The 27,461-nt window shown below is 44.6% G+C and overlaps 2 protein-coding genes across 2 annotated transcripts in view; one reads left to right on the forward strand and one right to left on the reverse strand.

Annotated features, from left to right (window-relative positions):
* Positions 1-3,057: 3,057 nt before the first annotated feature.
* On the reverse strand, positions 3,058-24,250 carry Lrriq4 (leucine rich repeats and IQ motif containing 4). The gene is made up of 5 exons (XM_059264687.1): positions 23,196-24,250; positions 17,301-17,474; positions 13,869-14,007; positions 12,921-13,117; positions 3,058-3,223 (listed from the first exon to the last, which is right to left on the reverse strand). Exons 1-5 carry the CDS (start codon positions 24,231-24,233, stop codon positions 3,071-3,073), a joined length of 1,701 nt encoding a protein of 566 aa, XP_059120670.1. The 5' UTR covers positions 24,234-24,250; the 3' UTR covers positions 3,058-3,070.
* Positions 24,251-26,350: 2,100 nt separating this feature from the next.
* Lrrc34 (leucine rich repeat containing 34) overlaps positions 26,351-27,461 on the forward strand; it is a 31,469-nt gene continuing 30,358 nt past the window's right edge. Inside the window, exon 1 of the mRNA XM_059265315.1 lies at positions 26,351-26,573. The gene's annotated coding sequence lies outside the window, so the exon portion shown is untranslated. The remainder of the gene's footprint in view (positions 26,574-27,461) is intronic.

Below are 27,461 nucleotides of genomic sequence, written 5' to 3' on the forward strand. Positions count from 1 at the left end.
TTCAAAAAGCAAAGTCATGAGGATGAGGTAGTTTTGAGAGCATTAGAAGGGGGTGCTCTGTGAATTCCTTTCTCTTGAGTGTCCCCCATGAATTCATAAGCATCTATGTTTATGTGAAGACCTATGTGTGAATATTCACTGAAGTTTTTTTCATAATCAATAACCTTTCAATAACAAGTGAATGCTTAAACAGATAGCAAGACTGGGCCATGTGCCCAGCAACAAGGGGCATGAGCTGACCAGACCCACTGAACCGGTGAGCTTCCGGTTAAGCAAAAGTCTCTCTCTTAAGGCAATGAGTCAGAGAGCCATAGAGGAGGACATCCAATGTCCTACTCTGGCCTTTGAATGTGTGATCATGGGCCTGAGCACCTGAACACTCATGTGCATGCAAAGAGGAATCAACTACTGACAGATGCAACAAGCCAGTCCCAAGGGTTCTCTAGCCCTGGGCCAGAGACAGCAACAGCAACAGCTCCGCACCACGCCATGTGGCTGGTGGAAGCAGAACTCAACCAAGCGCAGAGGAACCATTACAGTGAACGAGCACAGGGTGGGGATGTGGAAGAGAGAGGGAGGTGGAGCTGTTCATGGGCTAGGGAGAGAGGCGAATCTGAAGAGGTGAGGGTGGTGAGGAACACGCTTGTTGTGGAATATTCCTTTACACTGTGTGAAGATGTGTCATTGTGATTGGTTTAATAAAAAGCAAAATGGCCAATAGCTGGCAGGAGATATAGGTGCGAGCTCTGGGAAGAAGAAAGGTGGAGTCGCCAGCCAGATGCAGAGGAAGCAAGACATGCAAGAGGAGAGGTAAAAGCCACTAGGCACATGGCAACATGTAGCTGAATAGAAATGGGTTAATTTAAGTTATAAGAGCTAGTTAGAAACAAGCCTAAGCTATAGGTCAAGCTTTCATAATTGATAATAAGTCTCTGTGTTGCTTTTTGTGAGCTGATAACCCAAAGAAAAATTTATTTACAAATGCTAATGTAAATGGCTTGCTTACTACCCAAGTCCAAGGTGAAGTCTGGGCCTGGGCTATTGCCAAAAGCCAATCTTGGTCTGAGGCCCTGAAGCAACTGAGGGGGCCTGAGTTGATGTCTGCTGCCACTGAGGGATGTGCAGAGTCCTGTAGTCTGGGCCGCTCCCTGGGGCCATATTGGTGTCCAAGAGCCATGCTGCCTCAGGGGGCCATGCTGATCTGAGTGGTCTGCACAGCCACATGGGGACATGATGACATCTAGGCCCAGGCTGCTGCCAAGGACCATGTCTGGATCTGTGGTCCTACCACAGCCAGGATCTGTGTTAATGTTTGGTGGCCTATGGTGCCACCAAAGGCCACATGGATGCCCAGAGTCTAGGCCACAACCTGTGACCATGTTGGTGTCTGAGGGTTGTGCCACTGCTGGGGTCATGCCAATTTGAGTGGCCAACACTGTCACCTGGGGGCTATGGTGTCATCCAGGCCAGGGCTGCTGCAGAGGGCCATGTCTGGGTCCATGGTCCTGCTACAGCTGGGTCTGTGCTGATGTCCATGGCCTGTGTTACCATGGGGGATAAGGAACCATGCTGTGTTCAAAGAGGGCCCTGCTGAGCTGGCCCCACCCCTTGCTGTAGGCTGCCTTGGGTGGCCTGGCTGAGGTAGTGCTGGAGAGCTCACCTGGGTGGTGACAATGAGGGAGAGCTGGCGGGCTGACCAGCCCAGCTACCACCCAATCCAGAACCAGGGCTGAGTTGACCCATCTTAACATCCCCTTCTTCTATGAACTGTTAGAGCTTGAGAAGGAAACAAACCTACAGATCCAAAACTGCAGGATCTCTGTGACAAAGGACAACAACAGGATGTCCAAGAGGAGCCCCAGGAAAGCCCATTATCCATGGTGTAGCAGGGGCCAGAGACCTCGAACCAGACCAACGACTCGTGGCCGTGAACACTTGGAAGTGAGGATGAAAGGACTAAGGGGAGAACTGTGTGACATTCGGGGTCACACCACAGCTTCCACGACGAGAGTCTTCTCCCTTTTGGTTTGTTTGGTTTTGGTTTTTCTTTTAAATTTTGTTTTGTTTTGAGGGGAAGTTGCAAGGGCGGAGGATGAATTGAGAGGGATGGAGAGATGGGTGGGATCGATAAATGATATGAAATCTGCAAGGAATCGATAAAAGTTTGATGAATTAAAAAAAAAAAGTCAGTCCCAGGGCCAGTGAAATAAAGGCATTTGTCATGAGGCCTGTTGATCTGAGTGTGATCACAAGATCCACACGGTGGACAGAGAGAAATGAAGTGACCTCCTTCTGTGTGCTGAGGCAGACTCGTTCACACACACATGCACACACACACACACACACACACACACACACACAGTGTAAATAAATATAATGAAAAGTTTGAAGGAAGTTGCAGGTCCCTATCATTTGATGGGAAATGGAGGGTAAGTTAGGATTTGGTACACAGAGAGAAGTGTGAATACAAAAGAATGTCACAATGGAGACTTGTGAAGAGCAGCCTGTGCCTTTGACTACAGCGGTGTTTGTACAAAGCTATGTGTGACACAATTGCATTGAACTACACAATGCACACACATGTGCACACGTGAACACATAACTGATGGAATCTGAGTGAGTGCTGTTGATTGAACCAATGTGTTTTTTAGTCTTATTTTCAACCTAGTGTTGTGCAAAGCTGTCACAGGTCGGGGGTGATTAGACATGCTTGTATATTTCCCTGGAACTTCCTGTAAATCCATGATTCCCCCAGATGTTTTTAAGTAGACAAGAGAATGCAGGGACTGCCACATGCTCCTCGCCCACTTCTGCAGTTGTTAAATCACAGCGGGTCCTGCCTTGCTTCATCTGAACCCATGTCCCCATATCTATCCTCTAGCATGCTATGTTGAAGCAGTTACCAGGCATTATGTCATTCTTCCCATGAACATTTCCGTAAAATTAAGACTCTTTTGTTATTACAATAACCTGAATTGGGGGGATTTTAGTGTGGCTGTTGTCTGGTCCCTAGACACGTTGCCTTTCTGCTCTGTTAGTGATCCTTATCGTCATTCATTCATTTACACAATTATTTTTTATTTCCTTTTGCAGGTTTTCCTTTTGCAGCCTTTTTGCCTTTCTTATCTTTTGGAGAGTTTTTCCCTTTTTTTCTGGCTTTTAGTAGCTCTTCGAAAGACCCAAATCCTTTCCGCACCATGGTTCCACGCCACCACGCCTGAATCTGAAAATAAGATAGACCCAAACTCAGTGTTAGCTTGAATCATGATTGCTCTGCTCTTACTGTGGCTTACTTCCCTCAAAACATGTTAAAGAGTTGGGGAGACACAGTGTATAAGAGCATTTGCTGTGCAAGTATGAGAACCTGAGTTCAAATCCCCAGTACCTGATAGGTAATATGCCTGTAACTCCAGCACTGTTCAGTGGAAGCAGGCAGATTCCAAGAGCATACTGGCTAGCTAGCCTCGATGAAATGGTATCCTTCAGTTGGGCAAGAGACTTTGTCTGAAGGCCATTGGGTAGAGAGCTGTGGATTCTGAAGGCCATATGCAGTAGTGGGAAGGGCACTAAGTGTATGACTGCACGCTTGAGGTGGAGCTCGCTGGTAAAAGACTTGCCCAAGCACGCATGAAGTCCTAGGTCTGATACCTAATACCACGTAAATTGGTTTGGTGGCCCATGCCTGAAATCACAGCACTTGGGAGATAGACGCAAGAGAATCAGAAGTTCAAGGACACTCCTGGCTTTATATTGAGTGGGCTACATGAGACCCTGCCTTAAATAAGTAAAAGTATGAGTTCACAAATGATAAGGGCAATGGGGAATGGCAGCAATGGAGAGTTGAGAAATCTTGTGCACGCACTCTGCCTCCCTCTTGTTGAAGGATTGTCTTGGCTTCTCCTAAAAACCAGCCCCCACTGTTCCCCAGAGGCTGTTGCTGCCCACCTGCTTGGGAGCGCCTGTCCTCTCCTGGCACACTCTGCTCAGGGCCTCCCATGATTGGCTCCTCATTTCTCTCAGAACAAAAGCTGGAGTCCTCACCATGGCGTCAAGGCTCACTGACTTGACCCCACCCCCTCACTTCTTGGTTCTCTTAGCTCCTCTTTCCTTGCCGTCTGCTCCAGACACAGGAGCCTCTCTCTTGCTTGGATACACTGGGTGCCAGGCTAACCCCAGGCTTCTGCATCAGCTGGCTCTCTGCCTCAAGCCTTCTTTCCAATATTCAGATGGTTCACCCTCTCCAGAGCTTGCTCACTTGTTGCTGCAGACTGACCTGTATCCCCGTTTATGCTGAAGCCCTGCCCCCCACCAGTGGAATGGTATTTGGAGATGGAGTTACAGCAAGGGTGAATAAATTTAGATAAGATCATGAGGACTCAGAAGAAATATCAATAAGGACACAGAAGAAAGTCATTTGAGAGCCAGGAAAAGAGAGCCCACTAGAGCCCAGCCAGGCTGGAGCCTGGTGTCAAACTCCCCATCTCTTGAACTAGGAGGAAGTAAAATCCGGCCCTTTAAGCCCTCTGTTCCATGCTATTTGTTATTGCAGCCCAAGCCAAGACAGGCATCTTGCTTGCAAAGAGATCTTCCCTGATCACCCAGGCAAATCAACACCCTCTCTCAACCTAAACACATGCACACACACACACGCACAAGAATGGGGAAAGAGAGAGTGAGGAGGGAGGTAAGGAGGAAGGAAGGGGAACACTGGAGTGCGAGGGACTGACTCCACAGCTACAGAGGGTTGCTGCCAAGCCTGGTGACCTGAATTGGATCCCCAGGACCCACCTGCTGGAAGGAAGAGAACAGACCATGCACATTCTTGTCTGATCTCCACATTTTTTTCAATTCTTTTTCTTTTATTGTTGAGATTATAATATAATCACATCATTTTCCCCTCCAGCCCTCCTATATATGTCCCTTGCTCTTTTTCAAATTAATGGCCTCTTTTTGCACTAATTGTTTAACATGCATATATGTACACGTATATACATAGATATTCCTAAATATAACCTGCTCAGTCTGTATGACGTTACCTGTGTGTACGTTTTCAGAGCTGTCCATTTGGTATTGGATAACCAGTTGATGTGCTCTTCCCTAGGGAAAACTATTTCTCCCGCTCTCAGCATTCCCTCTGACCTTCAATCTTGACTTGTGGGACCCATGTGCCTTCACACACATCTACCCACCCACCCACACTGAATAAATATAATAATCCTTTAAAGAAGGAAAATCTTCTAGCAATCTCAATTCCCTTTACTTTGATTTTTTTTTCCCCCAAATAACACTCATTACTTTTTTTTTTAAAGATAAGATCTCACTAGTTATCCCTGGCTGGCCTGGAACTCATTATGTAGATCAGGCTGTCCTGGGACTCAGAAATCCACTGGCCTCTGCCTCTCAAGAACTGATAAGATGCATGAACAATGTCAGCACTCAGAAGACAGAGGTAGGCGGAGCTCTGTGAGTTCGAGGCTAGCCTGGTCTACAGAGTGAGTTCTACACAAAGAAACCCCATCTTAAAAACAAAACAACAACCAAAAGATACATATACAAAACTTTGTTTTATTTTTCACCCTTAATGCAATCCCACTAGCTTTTAAGCAATAAGCAGACAGAAACACTTGTCGGTTTTGCTCACTGGTGCATCTCCAGTGCCTAGAACATTGTCTTGGGGGAAAAGAGAAAGCCACTTCTGGTGATTAAAGGGATGAGATGGCCGGGTCTTACGTGGACGACTCATGGAAAGAGGCTCTGATGAGGACGCTTCAGCAGAGTGAATGGAGGCCAAGATTGTCACCCTTGTCTGGGGGCGCATCATCTCTGGGCAGATTGGTCTTTGCAAGAACTCCCAGGATCCGGTTTGAGCACCAGTCAAGAAAGAAGTGGAAGGATTAAGGGCAGACTCTTTGGGAACAGTACTGCCCTCTGGAGGCATTTTGGACATTTACAGGGCTTTTGTTATCTTGAAGTTAAGTAGACTTGTGTCCTGGACCACAAGAGGGTCATCAGCTTCCTGAGTTCAGCTTCCAGATGCAACCCTTCCCAAGCTCAGCCCAGGAATGCAGCCTCTCATCACCCTCTCCCCTCCACAATTACCCACGTGGTATGTTAGCAAGAACAGGCACACCTCACACCCTATGGCATCTTGCCCAGGACTCTAAAAATCTCTGATATAAATAACCAGAACAAAATACTTGGGTTGGTGCTGACAAGGAGATGACTCAAGGGCTGCAGGACCAGGGTTTCTCAGGCTATGTGGCTGCAAACTCTGCCTCAAGACAAAACCAAGACCAGTGGGTGTGTCAGCTAAAGACTCTGTCTCGATTGGGGATCTTGAAGTCTCAAAGATGTTTGGAAATGGGTACTGCATTATTATAAAAAAATTAATAATACAAAGCAAAAAGTGAAAACAGCTTCTCTTGTTCTCACAAATTCATTTTTGAACAAATTCTCTTGTTCATCTATGTCAACAGTATCTCGAGACTTCCATTGTTAAAACGAAGTGGTATCTACGATAAAATCTGTCTCATTTTGTAACTAGTAGTCATTAAGCACGTATGTAGAAATTAAGTGTGTGTGTGGAGGGGGTCTTTTTCATCTGTCTTTCTAAAATATTTTATCTGCCTAAAAATGATCAAAATTTATAATAAGTTATTGTTTATATGATTTATAGTATGAGTAATTATAATATCAATTAATCTAGAATATTTTAAAAATTATGGCCACAGAAAAAAATAGCTTAATTTTTAAAACATTATTACATTATTTATGGACTTTGTGTGGTGTGTGAGTATCACAGTGAGCATGCACTGGTCAGAAGGCATCCTGCAGGAGATGTTTCTCTCTTTCCACCATGTGGAGCTCCAGGGACCACACTCAGGTCCTCAGCCCTAATGGCAACAACTCATCTCTTGAACCATCCCTCAACTCCAAATTTAAATTTCAAAATAAAAACAGTCTGAAAAAAATTGTTGGTTAGAAGTACAAAAGGATGGCCTATGGACATATTAATGACTGATGGTGCCACGCAGGACTAAAGTGTTTGCTCAGCATTAGTAGCTTCCTGCATTCTGTCCCCAGCACTGACCATTAGCAAGAAAATGACCCTGTCCCCAGCACTGACTGTCAGCAAGAAAAAAGCCCCATCCTCAGCACTGACCATCAACAAGAAAACAACCAAACCAAAATGTCCAAAAGAGAATTAAAGCACACACACTGTCTAAGATCCTTGGTAACATGTAATCCATATTCAAGAAAGAAAAGCATATAGAACAAACTTTCTACCTATGAAAGATAGGCATATCCAAATTGTTATGAATAGATATTGATAATGGTGGTGTAATGGCATTGAGATTCCACTAGGCACATATAAAATACTGAACTGTATTTAAGATGCTTTGGAAACTGAATTTCTTGTAATTATCTCAATTTCTAGCAAAAATATTTGAATATCCATTTTTAAAATATGCAAGAAGAGTTCATGATCTTTCAAAATGCTTTTAGGAACTAACCAATAAAATACAGCTTCCATTCTTCCAGAACAGTCATTGTAAGCAGATGTACCTTGAAAAAATATTTGAACAAAAAATGTATCTTATTTTACTTCCCTTCTTTGTGTTGCAGCTTAAGTATTGTTTGATTTATTAAAATTTAATGATGATTAGCATAGTTTAATTTTGACAAAGAAACAGAAGTATTACTAACTACTTAGTATAAGTGGATGGCTGTTTGAAGGTCTGCAGCAGAGAATCTGGTAGACTCAGGAACTGGACTGTTATTCCAGATGGAACAAAGAATTGTCCACTTCACCAGAGCCTACTGAGACCCACTTTCACTTGACTATCAAGTGGAAGGCGTGCTGTGGGGAAGCAATTGTAGAAGCAGGAAGATGGTTGGGGAGCTAACATATCATTTGTGTATGAGATGATGTTGGCTTGAACGGGTCGACGAGTGTGGTACCGTATGTCTCATGGAGTCATTAGCTGAGAGCAAGATCCCAAGGCTCTTCCCCCGTCGATCCTAGCTCATGGCAGGATCCTGGTCTCTAAGCCTCTGATCTTAAATGTCTTTTTTTTTTTTTTTTTTTTTTTTTTTTTTTTTTTTTTTTTTGGTTTTTCAAGACAGGGTTTCTCTGTGTAGCTTTGCGCCTTTCCTGGAACTCGCTTTGGAGACCAGGCTGGCCTCGAACTCACAGAGATCCGCCTGCCTCTGCCTCCCGAGTGCTGGGATTAAAGGCGTGCGCCACCACCGCCCGGCTCTCTGATCTTAAATGTCTTAACCTGATTTCATTGCTTTTGTTAATGAAATATTTTTTCATTCCAATGAAATCATTTAAGAGGGCTTTTGAGAAGGTTCAGTGGGTAAAGACACTTACCATCAACTTTGACAACCCAAGTTCGATGCCCAGACACACAGTGGAAGGGGAAACTGTGGGAACCCACAGTGACCTCAGACTGTGCCTTGATTCCATCTTGACTCATGGTCCAAGAGTTCAAGCTTGTCTCTGCCCTCTTAGGCTGGATAACAGGATGTTTTGCCAAAAGATGTTTACATTTGTTTGTAACTTGAACTATGGTGTCCTTGAGAGGGGGAGGTCTTTTGCCCCCCTTGCTTTGGGTACAAAAAGTCTGTGAGAAATAAACTCAGAGCTGCTGTGCTATTGACTCAGAGCCCTCCTGAAGCTATCCTGTGTCTCTGTCTTTTTCTTTGATGTCTATGTCTCTGTTTTTCCTATCTACTATTTCTCAATCCTCACTCCCCTGTTCAGGGCTGTTAGACAGGGGAGGCAGGGCCTGGAAAATGGTGCCCAAACAGGGACTTAAATACAGGGGATCCAATGACGGACACCATAAGTTGAAGTGAGTGCTCAGATAAGATTAAATGGAAATGTGGTGATTAACTCAGGAATAAATTGTAAATATAGAGCCATTTAAAGATATTTTAAAAGCCAGAGGAGCTAAAATTAGGGCTACAGCAAATAAGTTTTGAATTTATGGGTTTTTTTAAGTCTGAGAAAATAGTTTGAAAATAAAAATGTCTGGGTATGTCATATGGGTTTGAATGAATGATGGCGTGAGTCTGAATGAGTGATCTAGATGTGCTGAGGACACAGGCCTAAGTTAGGCCTAAAGTTATAATATAAGTAAGTCATAAAAGCTTTTAATGAGATATGAGTAATGTAGGTTTAAGGAATAAGGATATATGGAGACTTAAAAAAAAACAACACTTAAGATAGAGCAGATGCACCCTTGGATTCCCTGAGCATGGAAACTTGGATACAGATATATGGAGGAGAACTAGGAAGCAGTCTGGGACCAAGTACCCACCATGAGCACCCACCAAGAAGCCAGAGGTCTGAGAATGAGCAGCTACTTCAGAGGTCACCACTGCTAGCAGCAGCAGCACAGTGGTAGCAGCAGCAGTAGCAGCTGCCCTGGTCTGGCATCACTGAGACCTACCAGGCATCTCAGTGGGTGCTGAGAGAGGCAGTGTGAGTAGTGGGGGGTCTGCCATGAAGGAGCCTGGACAGGGAGAGCACAGACAGCCGGGATGTCTGTGAGAACCTGACCGGCGTGGCTGGACGCTGCACTCCGAAACCTTGAGGAACCATGCTGCTGGAGGAAGCTTGGGAACTGCTGATGCTGACTGAACCAGGCTCCCATTGGCAAGGTGAGGCAGAGCTGCAGGGCTGCCTGTGAGCAACCATGGAGCAGTGGTAAGGGAGTAACTGTGGACTGCTGAGGGATGGCGTCTGGCCCAAGTCTAGCAGGCCAGCTGCCCTAGGGTTGGCATTTGGCCATTTGGGCAAGGATGAGTGGGCAGAAGATGCAGGGCATGGGCAGAGCAGGTCACAGAGCTGGGGTATGGCAGCCAAGGCTGGGCTTCTTCTGGGACCTGGGGTGCTGAATAGAGAGGACTGAGGTGACACAGGGGCAGCCACTTGAGCCCATGGGGTAAGAGGCAGTTGACAGCCTTCAGGCCCCAGGACACTGGGATCCCTTGAAGATGAGCCAGCAGTGGGAGTGATATGGGTGGTTGAAGAGCCCTTGAGACCTTGTCCCCCTCCCCAATTCATTACTAAGCATGGGTGCATTTTTGAATAAACACAAAAAAACTGAAAAAACACAATGCTCATGGTGCAAGGGAATGGTTTGTGTTATAGCTTGAGCAGCATACAAGGACTTCAGGGAAGCTGGCAAACTGGGCCCCGATCTTGAGCTTTCAATGAAAAATGTTAAGACTAATATCAGAACTGGCTTTTTGAATGTGTGCATATGTTTTCAGATCTCAGAAATGGGATGGACAGAAGTGGTTCAATAGCAATGGGCATTTTGATTTATGATCCCATGGCAGTCTCAAGATACAGCTTAAAAATGTAAATAAGGGGAGTTATATTCTCAGTCACCACATCATACCCTCTTTATTTTAAATTTTTAAAAAATGTACTGATGAGTAGGAGTAGGATAAAAGTTTTGCTGCTGATATTTGGTACTCAGGACTGGAGCAGTTCAAATGTAGCTTTGATATAAGTTTGTGAGAATTGTAATTTAACCAATTGTCCATCCATTGTTAATAATCATACTAGAATTACGGTGTTAACCTGCTAATGCTAGTGAACCATGGTACGATGACAAAGGGTAACTGCCAGAATTATTGCCCTAATTTCCTTGATAGTTCCACCACTACCACTGCAGTAACATTGTCTCAATCTATCAGACTGCAGAGTATGTGTATCAAATGTCTCAAAATGTATTTATGAGCCTCAAGAACTCAAGAAGATATTGATATAAAAATGGAGCATAAGCCGAATGCTTTATTTGAAATAGTACAGTTGTTAGGAGATGAGATTCAAAAGTTAAAGAAAGATTTCATTTGAAATGCCCTGCTAAATATAACTAGGTTTGTGTAGCCTCTTCTGTTTACAATAAAAATGCTACTGGATAGGAAAAGGTTAGGGCTCATCTGAGAGGAATTTGGTATGATGCTAATGAGTCCTTAAATTTGATGAAGTTGCATCAGGAGATTACTGATTTTAAATAAGGAAAAGTTGGATTTTGATGCAACTAAACTACTGTAGACATCCTGGACCAGTGTAAAAAGATCATTCCATCTTATTCATCCTTTACTCTCGTATTAGGAGGTATTGCAACCATGGGAACATTATTTGCTTGCCTATGATTATCAAGCTATTTGTGAACTCTTGATAGAATCAGAGCTGCATAGAGTTAAGCTCTGCACTCTACCTTGTAATTTTCCAGAGGCTGGTAGTCAAGACAGGTAAGTCCTTTTCACCACCTTTCAACCTAAGACAGGCCATGAATAATGGAATTCATATGCCAATGACAGGTAAGACTGGATGGTTGAAAGGCAACCTACGACAGGCACAGTCATCTGAGGGGTCCAGAGGACCTTTAATAAATAAATATAAAAGGGGGGAATTGTGGGATCCCACAGTGACCCCAGATTGTGCCTTGATTCCTTCTTGACTCAAGGTCAGAGAGTTCAAGCTTGTCTTTGCTCTCTTAGGCTGGATAACAGGATGTTTGGCCAAAGGCATGGTTACCAGATGTCTAATCCTGACAATCCTTTATTCAAGCCCCATTTACACCACTCCAGAACACAGAATAGGTGTTAGAACAGTTCCTTCGGCAAAATATTTCTTTCCAACTCAGAGTTTACATGATAAACAGAAACGTCCTTTGATCGATTAGGAATGAAAGGGTTAAAGCTCAATTCTGGGGTGGTCCTTCCTCTACATCAGAAATTAAAATGATCAGGAAGGGAGATTTTTCCCAAGGTAGAGAAGAAAACGGTTAACTTCAACTGTCAGATGTCTGCCCCAAACAATCATGGCTATCTAATGCACAAAGGATGCTACACACCAAACTAAAAATGGCTGGTCCAAGGTTTCACTACTGGTGTTGTTTCCTGCCCAACTCTTCCCAGATGTCTTAGTCTTCAAGGTTGGATAACAGGATGTTTTGCCAAAGGTGTGGTTACTAGATGTCTTGAGAATTAAGGATGTGTTTACACTTGTTTGTGCCTTGAACCATGGTGTCCTTGAGAGAAAGAGGTCTTTTGCCCCCCTTGCTTTGGGTATAAAAAGGCTATGATAAGTAAACTTGGGGCTGCTGTGGTATTGACTAAGAGCCCCCCTGAAGCTATCCTGTGTCTCTGCCTTTTTCTTTTATGTCTATGTCTCTGTTTTTCCTATTTATTATTTCTCAATCCTCACTCCCTTATACTGGACTGTTCGACAGGTTGGGCAGGGCCCATCAGGAAACTGACTATTATCCATGAGCTAGTGTTGCACCCAGCCTTCTTTGGAGAAGCCTCTTACAGCAGTGGGTGGCAGTCAATGAAGAGAATCAGAACTGGTCAGAGTTGAGAATATGTAAGTGGTGAGTGCTCATTCCCTAGTCCCTGAGCTCAGAAAACATCACAGAAGAGAATAGAATATAAGATCCCAGGAGGGTGAGTCACCCTCTAAACATGACATGGCCATCACAGTCATTAACGCACAGCAGCTGTGGATGCCTACACAAGATCAAGCCACCAACAATCCATCACAGACAGGCTCATGAGGCCCCATCCCTTGCTGAAGGGTTATTGGCAGTTGAGGACTTTCTGAAGGAATCAATTTTCTTAAGGGTGTAACTGCTGGTAGGGTTCCCATGCTCTACTGTCAGCCCCACATTCATGGGCATGCAACCAGCATTAACTGGCCTTGGTGAGTTATTAAAGAGGGCAGGCATGAAGAGGAGGGACATGAAGGTGGACAGGTTGAGGGAGGTCTGAGGGCAGGGGTGAGGGGAATAAGGTGCAAGTGTTATCAAGATGCATCATATACATACAAAATGTTGTCCAAGAATAAAAATTTTTAAATAAAAAAAATAAAGAATCTGTACTGAGTCTACCTTTGTGGCCATTATTTTCCTAATTCTGTTTTCTTTCAAGTATTTCCATATGGCTTCATTGCCTTTGACACACACTTCCATTGGAGGGTCTTTCATGGGGTTGTTCATTAGTGTCAGGACTTTAAGTTTCACCAGATGATCAAGGTTATCCGGGAGGCGGCTGAGTAAGTTGTCCTCCAGCAGTAGCTCTCTCAAATCTGCAAAGATTTTCATTTTAATTGGTTGATGTAACCTAGGATCTCAGTGCCTAAACCCACCCAGGTGAGATCCATTGGTAAGTGGTTGGAGAGGAGGGAGGTACCAAACCCATGGCTTCTAATACCATCTAATCAAATGTCTGTCTGTGTCTGATCTTCCACAGCATGAAGAGAACCCAGTCAATACTCAGCAAAGACTTGCTAAATGGGAGGGTAGATTGATATATGGATAAGGAGTGACTCCGTCAAACAATACTTGAGTGTTTAGGAATCAAGTGTGATTACTTTTTCCAAGTCAATCATGCAATTCTGAAAACCCCCCTTGCTGATTTCATCATTCTGGGTCAATAATTTTCCTTTTATTCAAATGACTTAGTGACATAGATAAACATTTACATCAGGATCCCAACTCTAAATGCTGCCATATCACATGTGTTCATTCAGTCAATTGTGCTGATGGTGGTGTAATGAAAGTATGGATGTATACTATATTTTCTAAGCAACCACTATTTGCTTCTCTTTTTCATTCAAATCATAAACTACTAAGACTCTTAGCTATACAAATATAGAGGCACCTGGCTTCCCTTGTATTGTTAAAGAGCCTGTCAGTGGCTGATGGTACAGGAATTACATACAAAAAGTTGTAATTAGCTCTACAAACTCTGAAATTGGTCTTTCTTAAGTCAAGGAAGCCATTCCTGGGCAATGTGGGGCTCACTTTACCAGGCTGTAGCTCTAGGAAGTTCCTCACCTTGAAGATGGCAAATGGCATCTGGGAGTTGCTTAAGAAGATTATGCCGACAATCAAGAACTTCCAGGTTTGACATTAACCCCAAGGATGCAGGCAGGGACTCCAGAAGGTTGTTTTCTATGTATAGTTCTTTAAGATTCTGCCATAACATGAGAGGGTGTGGTGAGGACACTTATCTTAATAAGTGAATTACAATAACCAGACTTATCTGTGAGTATCCACTCATGTGCAGTAGGGAAATCATGCCTTGGAACAATGGAGAAACATGTTTGTTGTGGTTTGAATCTGAAATGTCCCTCAAGCCTCATGCTTTCAGGACCTATTCCCCAATCTTCAGTGCTTCTTGAAGTTGGAAGAACCTTTAAGATGTGGGCTAGCTGGCAGAAGCAAACCGCCAGATGCAGGCCACGGGAGGCCACACTTGCCCCTAGCTTTGGTCTAGCTCTGTTTCCTGATCTGCCAAGATTAAGGAACCTCTGCCACATATTCCTGCTGCCATACACAAAGCCCTCCTGCCATGATGTCTTCCCCAGTGTGAAGGACTGAAATCCCTCCAACGGAAGCCCAAATAAACCCATCTTTCCTTGGATGGTTTAGTGAGGTGTACTGGTCCCAATGGCAAGAGCAATAACTAGTAAATATTTACACAATTAATATCAAGAAATACAAGTGCTTTGAGTAAAGCCATTGGATTTAGTTTCCATTTACGCAGGAAATGAGAATACTGGAACTTAATTTTATCAAAACCTCATAAAAAAGTAACTTGGGTCATTACAGCATGTACTCCCTTTCAATAGCTAGTTATCTTTGGCAATTGCTATAATTCTTCAATTAAGTGCCCCAAATCATATAGGTTAAAGTAGCCAAAAACATAGATAATTGGTTTGGATTACCTATTTTCAACTTTACTGGGCAAAATAAAATAATAATATTTGCATTTAACCCCCATGGTAATGGTATGTCTTGTACAAGGAAGAAGATGGTGAAAGGTGCTCTCTGAGCATAGACAGAGTAACGGAGAATTGAGAATAGGATCTCTGTGTCACAGTGAGAATTATCAGTATTGTACACACCATTGCTCAGTTCTGTTTGAAAGGTTATGAATAGCCCAGAGCTACTATCATTATCATTAAGAGGGAAGAGGAATATGAACAAACAGTTCTCCACAAATACACATATAAAAACACTACTGTGGATGAAGTTATCTTGATTCAGGATTCAGCAGAGAACTATGGACCCGTCATCAGATTGCCCATCACCAAGCAAGAAAGTCAGATCATATTGCTCCTTATAGGGAATCCTGGGTGCCAAAATGTTAGGCTCCCAATCATGTTACTTATAGGACACTTTAACTTCTAAACAATGTCTTTTTCAAGGGGGTACTTATGAAATATATAAATTAGATAGAAAATGGTATGAGTCAATTTCTACAAATAAAAATACCAAATGCAATAGTACAAAGACATATTGAAGAGCCACTGATGCAATAGTGGCATCTAAGTTATGGGGGCAACCAATCCCTTTCTGCTAGGATTTGAGGCCCACACAGGAGGCAATGTGTACCTGGTACTATAAACCTGTTCAAAAGCCCATGGCTGGGAGGTCATAAGTGCCAGTGAAGAAACTATTTGCGTGGTTTTGCTAAATGCTCATGTTGTCAACTGCCTTTATACCCATAGGTTAGTTCTGTCCTCAACCTTGGCCAGAGAAACTTCTTTCTGTATTAGGCAGCAGCTAATGTGGAGACTCAAAATGGTCAAATGGCTGAAAATAAGCGGATTTTTTTTTTTTCGAGACAGGGTTTCTCTGTGTAGCTTTGTGCCTTTCCTGGAACTCACTTGGTAGCCCAGGCTGGCCTCGAACTCACAGAGATCCGCCTGGCTCTGCCTCCCGAGTGCTGGGATTAAAGGCGTGTGCCACCACCGCCCGGCAATAAGCGGATTTTAAATAACCCGCATATGGCATTGGTGTTGATCCCCTCAGGGAATGTAAGAGCAGAGGCGGTGGAGAGAAAGGTAGAGGATGGGGAGGAGTGCTGAGAAAGGCTGTTTTCTGGACAAGGACATGACTTATGAACTAGGAGAAGCTGTGGTTACCTGCACAAGATCAAGCCACACAATGGTCAATCAGCATTCTAGCAGGCAGCAGTAATGGATACAGTGGGATAAAAAAAAAAAAAAAAAAAAAAGAATGGACCTGAAGGTTGGCTGGCTAATTTTAAGTCAACTTGATACATGCTGGAGTTATCTGAATGGAGGGAACCTCAATTAAGAAAATGAGATCCAGCTGTAAGGCATTTTCTTAATTAGTGATTGATGATAGAGGACCCAACCCACTGTAGGTGGTACCATCCCTGGGCTGGTGGTCCTGGGTTCTATAAGAAAGCAGGCTAGGTAAGCCATGGGGGAGCAAGCAAGTAAGCAGCACCCCTCCATGGCACCTGTATCAGCTCCTTTGACAATGAATTGCTGTATGGAACTGTGAGCGAAATAAACTCTTTTCTCCCCAAGTTGCTTTTGATCATGGTGTTTCATTACAGCAATAGTAACTCTAACTAAGACAGGCAGATATGTAAGGGGGTGTCTTGGGGGAATAAGCAGGGAAGTTGGGGTGGGATAGGATCAAGATGCATTGCATATGTATATGAAATTGTCAGGGAATAAACAAAAGGTATCTTGTTTTTTTTTTCTGAGACAGGGTTTCTCTGTGTAGCTTTGTGCCTTTCCTGGAACTCGCTTTGTAGACCAGGCTGGCCTCAAACTCACAGAGATCCACCTGCCTCTGCCTCCCGAGTGCTGGGATTAAAGGTGTGCGCCACCACTACCCGGCTATAAGATATCTTTTTTAAAAAGACATTGTGGCAGAATATTTATTTACACTGTGAAGATGTGTCTTTGCCAAGGTACCTTCTGATTGGTTTAATAAAGAGCTGAATGGCCAATAGATAGGTAGGAAGAGATTAGGCAGGACTTTTGGGGACAGAGAGGACTCTGGAAAGAACAAAGGCAGAGACACCAGGAGAAACAGAGCAAGCAGCATGTGCAGGGCAAGTGGTAACAGCCATGAGCCACATGGCAGAATGTAGATTACTATAAATGGGTTAAGTTAAAAGAACTAGTTAGAAACAAGCCTAAGCTATAGGCTGAGCTTTCATAATTGATAATAAATCTCTGTGTTATTATTTGGGAGCTGGCTGGTGGGACAGAAAAAGAATAGATACAAGACATACTAAATAACAATCACAGTACAGTGTTGTAGGGCTTATTCAGTAACAGTGAGAGTCCCAAAATATAAAACCCATGGTTTGGGACTGAAAATCCAATACAAATACATCCTTTATGCAACGTGGGAAACATTGCCTCATGTTCTCTCAGCATTAGGCTCTGGGGCAGGGTGGCATACACCTCTTGTCTGTTCCTTGGGAGGGCTTACCTGCAATTTCTTGATGTTTTCTGGCACACAGGAAAACTTGAATCCCTGGTCTTGTCCAATGTATAATTTCTCCAGAGACACTAAGGAAAAGATTTCCTCTGGGAAGGATAAAAAGTCATTTCCTGTGAGTCCAAGTGTCTTCAGTTTTATAAGTGAGCTCACAGTCGGTGGTAACTGGAAGTATTCCAAAAAGCTAAAGTTAAGGTTGAGATTGTTTTTAAACACTCAAAAATAAGTTGTCTGGTCATAGTGGGTTATCAATACTGACATTAGTGTCACCAAAGTTGGACACAAATCCCCAGTGCTAAATTTAACTGACTTTATGATGAGAATTCTAAGGAATAAGTTGAGTTTTGGCTTCGAAACAAGCTGTTAAACAAAAAGTAGGGTTGTCAGTGTCTCCTAGCAATGGACGCTTCCGTATATGTTCATATGTGTACTACATAATTACCATATGTGTTTGCAGACTGGGCTTCCACCTGTTTCCTGCTGAGGCAGGCAAGTGTAGGGCAGTATTTGGTTTGGGTTCAGCCATACCCTGTCCTATTGTTGTTTGTTTTTGCTCTTTTGGGGGGCCCACCACCCAGTTCCCAAAAATATTTCTCAAAGAGGCTTATTCTTAATTATAAATGCTTGGCCTTAGCTTGGCTTATTGCTAGCCAGCTTTTCTTAACTTTAAATTAGCTCATACATCTTTTGCCTTTGGGCTTTTCCCATTTTCTTACTTCTATAAATTTTACTCTGTGACTTGCTATGTAGCTGGGTGGCTGGCCCTTGGAGTCCTCCTCTTTCTCTGGCTATTCTCTTTTTCCTCCCAGATTTCTCCTTCTATATATTCTCTCTCTCTGCCTGCTAGTCCCACCCACCTTTTCTCCTGCCTTGCTATTGGCTGTTCAGTTCTTTATTAGACCATCAGGTGTTTTAGACAGGCAAAGTAACACAGCTTCACAGAGTTAAACAAATGCAACATAAACAAAAGTAACACACCTTAAAATAATATTTTACAACATTGTCCCTCTCTTGTAGTAATGCACTTGGCTGGCTAGCTCTTTCACTACAGACACTGTGCACATACATCCCTTTCTAAACAATGCACCTAGTAAGCTCAGAGCCCCTTGGGACTCCCACCTGCATCAGGCTACATGTACTCCCATCTCTAAACAAAAGTATAAATTGTCCTGTTCTGGTTACAATTCAATTTGGACAGTATCTTTTCAAGCATATTCCCAATGTATCCAGATATGATGAATAGGAGGGCCAACATGGCTTAAACTAGATTAGGGTTGCACGTGCAGTAAGACAAAATTGTGTTCTCTAGTAATCTTTAGGGATAGTCTTCTATTTACTAGCTTATTTTTATGTATAATAAATGAGACATAATTAAAACTAGATGCATTATAGGAAGGAACATGTGCAGTAGAAAAAAAAATGAATGTATGATCTAATCTATCAATCAAAATAGAGAGCCATTCAAACTACCCCCACCCCAAGTAACTAGTCCCTGCTTCTCTTTAACCCCACAGAATGAAGCATAGAATGCGTGAGGCCCATGAGCATCCTTGCTCATGTGGTCTGCTATTGATCTTGACACTGTATCTGCCTATAATCTGTGCCATCACTTTGCTCAAATGATATAATCTTGCTTCTTGTGTAAATTGGTGTGGGCTCTAATTTTCAGCTCTTCGGATGAGAAGTTGAGACTCTGAAAACACAAGGCCAGACCTGTCTACGCTAACACTGCCACTCCTCTGCTTTTCACAAGTTGGGTCAATTCATATTGCTTCATTGTAAATGTGTTACCTAGAGAATGTCAAATGCTTGATAATGTTGGAAGAAAGAGCACTACAATTATATAGAATATTATAATAATAATATTTGTAATACATTTATTTCCTGGAATTGATATATTTGGTGACACCTGGTTTTTAGCTGCCAAGGTCTTTCACCTGACAGTCTTGAAACTGCCTTTGAACTCAGCTGGAAGCAAACATGTGTTCAAAGTGTTTCTAATTAGGACACCCCGTGTAGATACTAGGATCCGTCTCGTCATGTTTGGCCTTCTTTTGAACACCAAGGCTTTTGCGCCTTATTTGGAAGTTAGGTGGTTATTTTACAGACTGCCAGACTTCAAAGGAAATCCTTAAGAAGATTCTGTGTTGTAACCCTCTAACACAGCGGCTGGATATATTGCTGCCTAGCCATGTGGCACCACCTCCCAGACAGCAAAGAGCATCACCACCAGTAGAAATCCTTCCTAAGCCACAGCACTGCCAGGTTTACTACACTCTCATTCTGGTCCTCTAGAATCTCATGGGAAAAGAAACCTTACTCTAACTTACATAACCACCCCACACACTGTGCAGCAAAGATGCTTTCCTTTACTGTTCTTAACTCACACACCCCTTTATCTGACTTCCTTCCCGGTGGGAAATCCTTCCTCATTTTCCTGTCTTCCTCTTTCCTTCTCCGCAGTCTGTGCTGCCCTCCTTCCCACTCTGGTTAGACCTCGCACTGCTCAGGACCCGCCCCTGTGCTTTCTATAGCTCATCAGTGGGGAATGGTGCCTCTCACAATCGGAAAACAAGGAAGCATACTATAAGAATAAACTAAATTTCTGTAAAAGTTTTGCAGAACTGGAATTTCTTAGACCTTTTTTTTTAAATGTAAAATGAAGGTTTATTTTTCTAATAATGCTAAGAATGTTTCCATTGGTGGGAGGGCGGGGGTTGTTAGTTTGCTTTTATTATTTTGAGACAGGAGTTCATGTAGCCCAAGCTAGCCTGGAACTTGCAATGTAGCTAAGGATGATCTCTGATTTCTGATCCTCCTACCTCTGTTTCCCAAGAGCTGGGGTTAGAGATACAGGTCACCAAACCCAGTTTATTTATTGACTTAAAAAAAAAAAAAACAGATCAAGTTGATCTCCAGAGAAACTGAGTTTAAGTCTTCATTATTTAAAAATTCTTCACAGGGCACTTGGCTCCCCTTCAACACTAGGCACCTGCATTCAATAAAATGGAAAACAGAAAGACTTCAACCTCATCCATCATTACAACCTGGTAATTCCACCCTCACCATTGTTTACTTAACACACTGGTGCAGCGTTTCATTTTCAAAGTACATTGAATGCTCACAAGTCTTCACCCTTTGTCCAGGATTTTCAAGACCTCATAATTGTTCATCAATTCATGTTAACACATAATGGAAATAAATGTAGACACACCGGGCCTGGTACAGTGGCTCAGTGGGTAAAAGTACTTGGTGTTGGCCTGACTTCCATTTCCAGAACCCACATAAAGGTAGAAGGCAAAACCTGACTCCACCAAGTTGTCATCTGAGCACCACATGCATGCTGCGGCACACATACATATCATGCATCCATCTATACACACACACACAAAATATAAAAATTGAAAGATCTGGACACGGACATCTGCAGAGTATCAACATGGAGCATATGATACCATAGTTGACCATTTTGAGGTTGAATACTCTGTTTTTGCTTTCTCTTTTAATAGTAATTTACTGTACAAGTAAAATCAATTTAGGTGCCCATTGACAGCTATTTTCACACCTACCTGGGCAAGGAGACGCTACAGCCAGGCTCCAAGAGCCAGAAACCCATCAGGGGAGTCTTTGTGTGGGAGAGGTAAGGAGCTGGCTTAAAAGTCATATGCCACAAAGAAGAGAAATAAGCCTGGTGGTTATAAGTTATAGCATCAGACAAAACTGATCATGGAGGGACCAAAGCGCAAAAAATATAATCAGAATAACTGGAAACTATAAGTAACAGTTCATAAAGATTTTCACATTCAGTACAGTAATATCTGTCTACATGTCTATACTCCGGCACAGTTTGGTTTACAGGGTAAGCTGGGGATTCTTTTGTTAGCAAGCAGAATTCATGCGAGCCTCTCTTTTGAGAACTAAAGTTTCTCTCAAGAAAAGGTTAGCTATTGCTCATGACTTAGCCATGACTAGGACAGTGTTACCCTTCTGTGGTGGCTAATTTTGGTTTCGACTGAACACACCGGGAAGATGGAACCACACTTGAGGAACTGCTTCCACCGGAGTGGCCTGTGAACATGTCTGTGGGGGCATTTTCCTGATTTCTAATTGATGTGGGAGGGTCCATCCCATGGTACAAAACATGCCTGTGCCGTGGGTCTGGACTGTATCAGAAAAGTAGCCAAATGCGAGCCTGGGAGCAGCCCGTGGGGATCAGTCCTCGTGGGTGCTGCCCCTGAGATGTTTGAGTTCCTGTTCTAACTTCCCTCAGTGACAGACTGACCAGGAAGTGTGAGAGGAAATAACCCCTTCCCTCCTCCAGTTGTGTTTGGTCGTGGTGTTTACCACAGCAGCAGAAAGCTAACTAGAAAATCTTCCTACATACATTCTATTTTGAGTTACTCCAGCTGTGAAATGAAACACTTTCTCCACTGAAAGGAATTTCTCCCCCATTCTCTGTTTCTCTCTGACTCTCTCTGGGTCACCCTCTCCGTGCGCGCGCGCGCGCGCGCGCGCGCGCGCGCGCGTGTGTGTGTGTGTGTGTGTGTGTGTGTGTGTGTGTGTGTGTGTCGGGGCACAATCAGTACGTGTGTGGAGGTCAGAGGGCAGCTTTTGGAAGTCAGTTCTCCTCCACCTTGTTTTGAGGCTGTCTCTCTTGTTCCCACTATTTTGTGTATTCCCAGCTAGCTGCCCACTGGCTTCCAGGCGGTTTTCCTATCTCCATGCCCCTATTTTATTGTGCTTATTTATTTATTTACTTATTTATGGCCCTGGTGACTGAACTAGGAACTTCCACATGCCAGACAAGCACTGAGCTTAATACCTTTCTTGATCCCTCCTCCCAAAAGTAGCCACTCTTGGGAACTTGGTGACTTTCCTTCTGATTCATTATATTTTTATTGCTTTTTATACTTTTATTGTTATAAATATTCTTTAAATGAGTGGTTTATATGTGTGTTTATGTATATGTGTAATATTAAAATTTTGTTGCGTTTCTTTGTGTATTTGTGCTTGTGGGCCTGTATGCTTCGTGGTGAGTAGGGAGGTCAGAGGACAAGTCTGGTCTGTCTCTCCACAATGTTCCCCCTGCCTTCCCGGGATCAAACTCAAGCTTCCAGGCTTGGTAGCAAGCAATTTTACCCAGTGGGCCATGTGACTGGTCTCTGTATTTGTAATTTTGTACCGCTCAACAATGAATACATTGTTTTGTCGGGGTCCCCCCCCCCCATTCAATAAGCATCACGGTTTGAGTTGTCTCCACACTGGCACATACAGCTTCAGTTAGCTTTCATTGTATCGTATCCAATTCTATAAGGAACCTGCATCTTATCTGCCTATGCCCCCACTGACATTCTAGTGGTCTGCCATTCTTCAGATGCCCAACAATGAATGCTGTGATGAGTAATTCCAAAGTGCACCCCGCACCCATGGGACAGTTTCTCCAGGAAAACAAACAAACAAACAAACAAAAAAACCCCAACCTGTTCTTCAGTGTTCCGTGGATGGAAAGTTAAGGTCTAAGGTATTTCCAGGGGCCAGGGGGTAAAGTCTAAGTCTTATGGAGACTGTCAGGTGGCCTATGTTAGGAGAGACCCTAGAGTCCAAACTCTTGTTTGATCTTTAAAACAACTCAGTTCGGTTTTGTCTCGTGTGTCCTTGCGAATGGGAACACCCCAGTGGCTGTGGCCCATGTCCTTAGTGAACATTAGATGGAGGTTAGAATTACTGTCATTTGGGACGGAAGAATATAAAGTGCCACCTTGTGGGATATCTTTGATACGGCTGTTTTTGTTTGTTGTTTGCGGTAGCGGGTTCAATAGGCTGGCTGGACATAGCACCACATCAAGGAAAGGCAGAGCAGAGTGAGAGCGGGAAGGGAAGCAGTACCTGTCCCACTTTGTTATCGTCCAGCGCCAGCATCTCCAGGTTCTTGAGCGTGCAGATCTGCAAGGGAAAGTGGTCTATGTGGTTCTGACTGAGATCCAGGAAGCGCAGGTTGACCAGGCGTTTGAAGGAGCGCCGCAGCGCGCGCAGGCCGGTGTTGCGCAGGTACAGCAGCTGCAGCGACACCCAGCGGCACAGGAGGCGCGGCACCTTGTCCAGGCGGTTGTCGCTCAGCCCGACCTCGGTGAGCTCAGAGAGCTGCTCCATGGAGGCCGGGAGGGAGCGGAGGAGGTTTTGGGTCAAATCCAGCACCGACAGCTTGCTGCACTGGCTCAGTGACTCGGGTAGAAGGGGCAGGTTGTTAAACGCCACGTAGAACTTCTGCAGCCTCCTCAGCTGCCCGATTTCCTCCGGGATGGCCTTCAGTTTGTTGTGGTCTAGATCGATCACTTCCAGGTTCAAGAGCACACAGAGGTCGGAAGGGAAAACCGAGAACTGATTTTTTTTCAAGTAGATCTCCCTGAGCTTGGTCTGGTTCACGATTTCCTTGGGCAGCGAGTCCAAGTGGTTCTCTGACAGTCCGAAGAGCTCCAGGTGGTGCAGGGATTTGCAGATCACGGTGGGAACCTCTCTCAGGCCGGTGCGGTAGAGCCGCAGCTCCCGGAGGGTGCGGAGGCAGCTGAGTACCGGCAGCGAGCAGTAGAGCAGCGGGTTGCAGCTCAGGTCCAGCGACTCCAGGCTGCTGAGCTCTGCCAGCTGTGGGCACAGACTCTGCAGGTTGTTCTTGTGCAGGTAGAGGACCTTGACATTCTTTAAATGCTGAATGCCCTGGGGAATTTCTTCAATCTGGTTGTTCTCCAGATGCAGTTCTTCTAATTCCTTTAATGCCAAAATGTCTGGCGGGATGGTTTTCAAACTCTGATTGGAACCATCCATGAAAAACGTTCTATCAGTGACTCGCTGGGGGTCACTTCTCTGAAGAACCTTGGGTAAATGTTCTCCTTTTAGTACTTCCTTTGTCATGAGTTTAAAAAGTTCCATGATCCCAAATCTGAAATATTGTGAAGGGGAGGAAAAAAATCAGATTTCCCTGACAACCAGACTCAATAACGGGACACGAGGGCGATGGCAAGGATGGACAAATGACTGAAACTATTTTGCAACATGAAATTTCTGTTTCTTTGTATTTCATGTTAGGGTAAGAGTTAAAGTGTGAACACCTCTTTCTAGGGAGTGTGTGTACGTGTGTTAACACACAGATTGCCTAATTTCATCTTTTTACATGGCTTGTTTGGGGGCTGAAGAAATGGCTCAGCCTTTAAAAGTACTTACTGCTCTGGCAGAGGAACTCAGTTGGTGTCCCAGCACCCATCTAGAGGCTCACAACTGCCTGTAAGTCCGCTCCAGAGAGATCCTGTACTCTCTTCTGTCCTCTGTGGGCACCCGTACTCATATGTACATACCTTCCCCCACCCCACCACATAGGCATAATTTAAAAAAAATCTTTCAAAGCCGAGCATAGTGGTACATGCCTTTTACCCCAACACTGGGGAGGCAGAGGCAGGTGTATCTTTGTGAGTTTGAGACCAACCTGGTCTACCCAGTGAGTTCCAGGATAGCCAGAGGTACACAGTGAGACCCAGTCTCAAAAACAACAGGAAAAAAAAATTAACTTTTAAGATACTTTTTTGATTTAGTTTCAAGTGAGTTGTGGAAGTTTGCCAGAGATCATTGCCCCTGCCGTCACGCCCAGGAAATATTGGGAAAATTTATATCTTACGTATTTTCATAAAGTCACCAGAGTTGTTATCTGTAAAGCAGGCTAAGGGGTGAAAATCTAGTTCTCAGCCACTTTTTCTCCGTATGTGGAGGCCAGTGGGAAGGCCCCCTCCGGCCTGGTGAGGCTGGTAGACAGGGAGGCTAGCCTTCAACAGGCAAAGCAAAAGCCAACCAAAGGACAAACCAGCATGGGGCAGGAGAACCTGCCAAAGAAAACCATTTGTAGTAGTACATGTGGGTCAAGAGGGGCGGCTCCGCCAGTCTGGAGTACTCTCAAGTGCAGGGGCAGTTCTCCACTAGGTAGAGCCAAGAGGGCTTTGAGGGAGGTGCAGGCCTCGCTAAGACGGATCTTGGTCTCAGTCTTTCTGTGTTGCTAGCTCCCTTGGTGGCGCAGGCACACCCACACTCACACACTCCACCCCCAACCCCCCCCCGACACACACACACACACACACACACACACACACACACACACAGCATGCAGCATGTTTTTTGAGACAGGGTTTTCTGTGTAGCTCTGGCTTTCCTGGAACTCTCTTTGTAAACCAGGCTGCCCTCGAAGTCACAGAGCTCCAGGTCCCTTCCTGCCTCCCGATTGCTGGGACGCGCCACCACACAGGCTGTTCTTTACCCTGTAACTGTTTTTACCTTTCAGCCTTCATCTACTCTTACCCCCCAGGGATCTGTCTGGCTCCAACCCCAACCCACCTCTTTCTCGCTGGCCTTCCTCACATATTCAGTACTGCATCCTGACTGAGACACTCTGTAACACTCCTTGGCACCCCTGGTCTCCAGCGCTAGTTGAGGCTTTATTGCCTCTTTTTGGCTTCTGAGGCTATCTCAGGCCCCGCTTCTGGGCTGTCCTCTAAATTCACCCTCCATCGGTGGGTCTGCAATCGGCACCTGAAGGTCCTTGTCATCCTGCCCCACCCCTTCACAGCCCTACTATGCGTCAGATTCCTCATGGATATGACTTTGCCTGCGTCCATACTCAAGGTACTGACTGTACCTGTGCCTCTGCAGCTTGGCCCTGGGGCGGGCTGTCTCAGACTAGTGTGGAAGTCACTTTCTCCAGGAAACCCTTCCAAAGGGCTCCACTCCTTCACAAAACCCTTTAAGCTATTACAGCCCCACGCCTTTACACCTGGAGGTTCTACCACCAGATTCCGAGCTTAGCCTTTCGCGTCCTTTTTGGGGAGAAAGGCTAGCTCACTAGGATTTGTAGTTGGTCCCTAGCACAGCAGGCTAGGCTCCCAACCCTTGAAGCTCCCCTCTCAGTGACTATAACCCAGAATAGGTAAATTTAAGGTGAGCGATCACTGCCTACTGATTACGGGGTGCCCCGCCCACTCAACTGTGGCCCCGCCTCTTCCCCCTTCCTTCTGGAGGAAGCTCTGTGGTTGCCATGGGAGCGACTCGGGTTGCTGGCCTGGTAGTGGTCCCAGCCCGGTGAGGACCCAGCAGGAGCAGTCTGTAGAGAAAGCCTAGCCACAACCTTCCTCTTCGGCGGTCGGACCTGCGGGGCGAGCTGGGTAAGGGGTACCCGGCCCTGCAGCTGCAGGCCAACCGAAGGACGGCGGATCCCATCTGCAGAAGACCCAGGTAGGGGCAGAACTCTGGGGCGCCCTTGAGCACCACCGGTTCGCCTGGCTTTGTGAGGAGAGGTGTGGCAGGATAGTGCCTGTGGCTTTGCTCCTGGGGTCTGGGGAAGGTGCGCTGGGGGCTCTTCTGTGTCCACGAGTTTGTGCCCCAGGAAACCATCCCAGACAAGCAGGAAGCTCCTGAGACTTCGGAGTTCCCACTTCTAGACCATCCACATTTTCTTTTCTTTTAACCTCTTCATCTATTTTGGTTTCATTTTTAAGTTAGTATATAGAAGGTGAATGATTGCGACATTTTTATTCATACATATACTTCCACATGCACTTTGAGTATGTCTGCGTCCATGAATTCAACAAATTAAGCATAAAGTTAGAGGTGTACTCAGGCTGAACACCTGACTGCTCTTGTCCTGCTCCCTGGAGGGGAGAATAAGGCAGTTTGCTTTCCATGGGCACGGTCGCTGGGCTCTGAAGAAAGCACACTTTAGAGATTCAATTTCTGTCTGCTCCCTGGCGCTTGTAGGGGCAGACACCAGAAGCGCTGGTATTCCATCTCAAGAACTTAGTAGCCTGAGGCAGGAAAGTGGTGTCAGTTTAGAAACCACCAGAGTGTTTGTGTTTCCGGGATGCTAATACTGCACTTAGTAATGGTGTTCCATATACATCTCAGAGATGCTGCATTCTGACCCGGTTTCCCCTGGGCAATTCAGAGAATCTCCGTGCACCTGAGTGACTTAAATGTCCTGAGAAGTGTCCTACATAGGTCTCTGTTTACCTTCACTTAATTCGGCACTTTTGAAAAGTAGTTGACAAATTAAACTCATTTCCAAGATTCTTTGATCATCTTGGAAAATATTGTGCCACATTATTTCAATAGCCAAAAGTTTCC

The sequence above is a fragment of the Peromyscus eremicus genome, chromosome 6 (genome assembly GCF_949786415.1).
Source record: "Peromyscus eremicus chromosome 6, PerEre_H2_v1, whole genome shotgun sequence".
NCBI classification, from domain to species: Eukaryota; Metazoa; Chordata; class Mammalia; order Rodentia; family Cricetidae; genus Peromyscus; species Peromyscus eremicus.

Bases quoted from the DNA above. Each gene is read 5' to 3' on its own strand.
- Lrriq4 (XM_059264687.1), bottom strand. From the start codon at position 24,233: ATGGAACTTTTTAAACTCATGACAAAGGAAGTACTAAAAGGAGAACAT. The intron at 13,118-13,868 runs GTGAGGAACTTC...AAATCTTTGCAG, and splicing joins TGCCATTTGCCATCTTCAAG to ATTTGAGAGAGCTACTGCTG. The intron at 3,224-12,920 runs GTAGACTCAGTA...TCTTATTTTCAG, and splicing joins GGAAAATAATGGCCACAAAG to ATTCAGGCGTGGTGGCGTGG.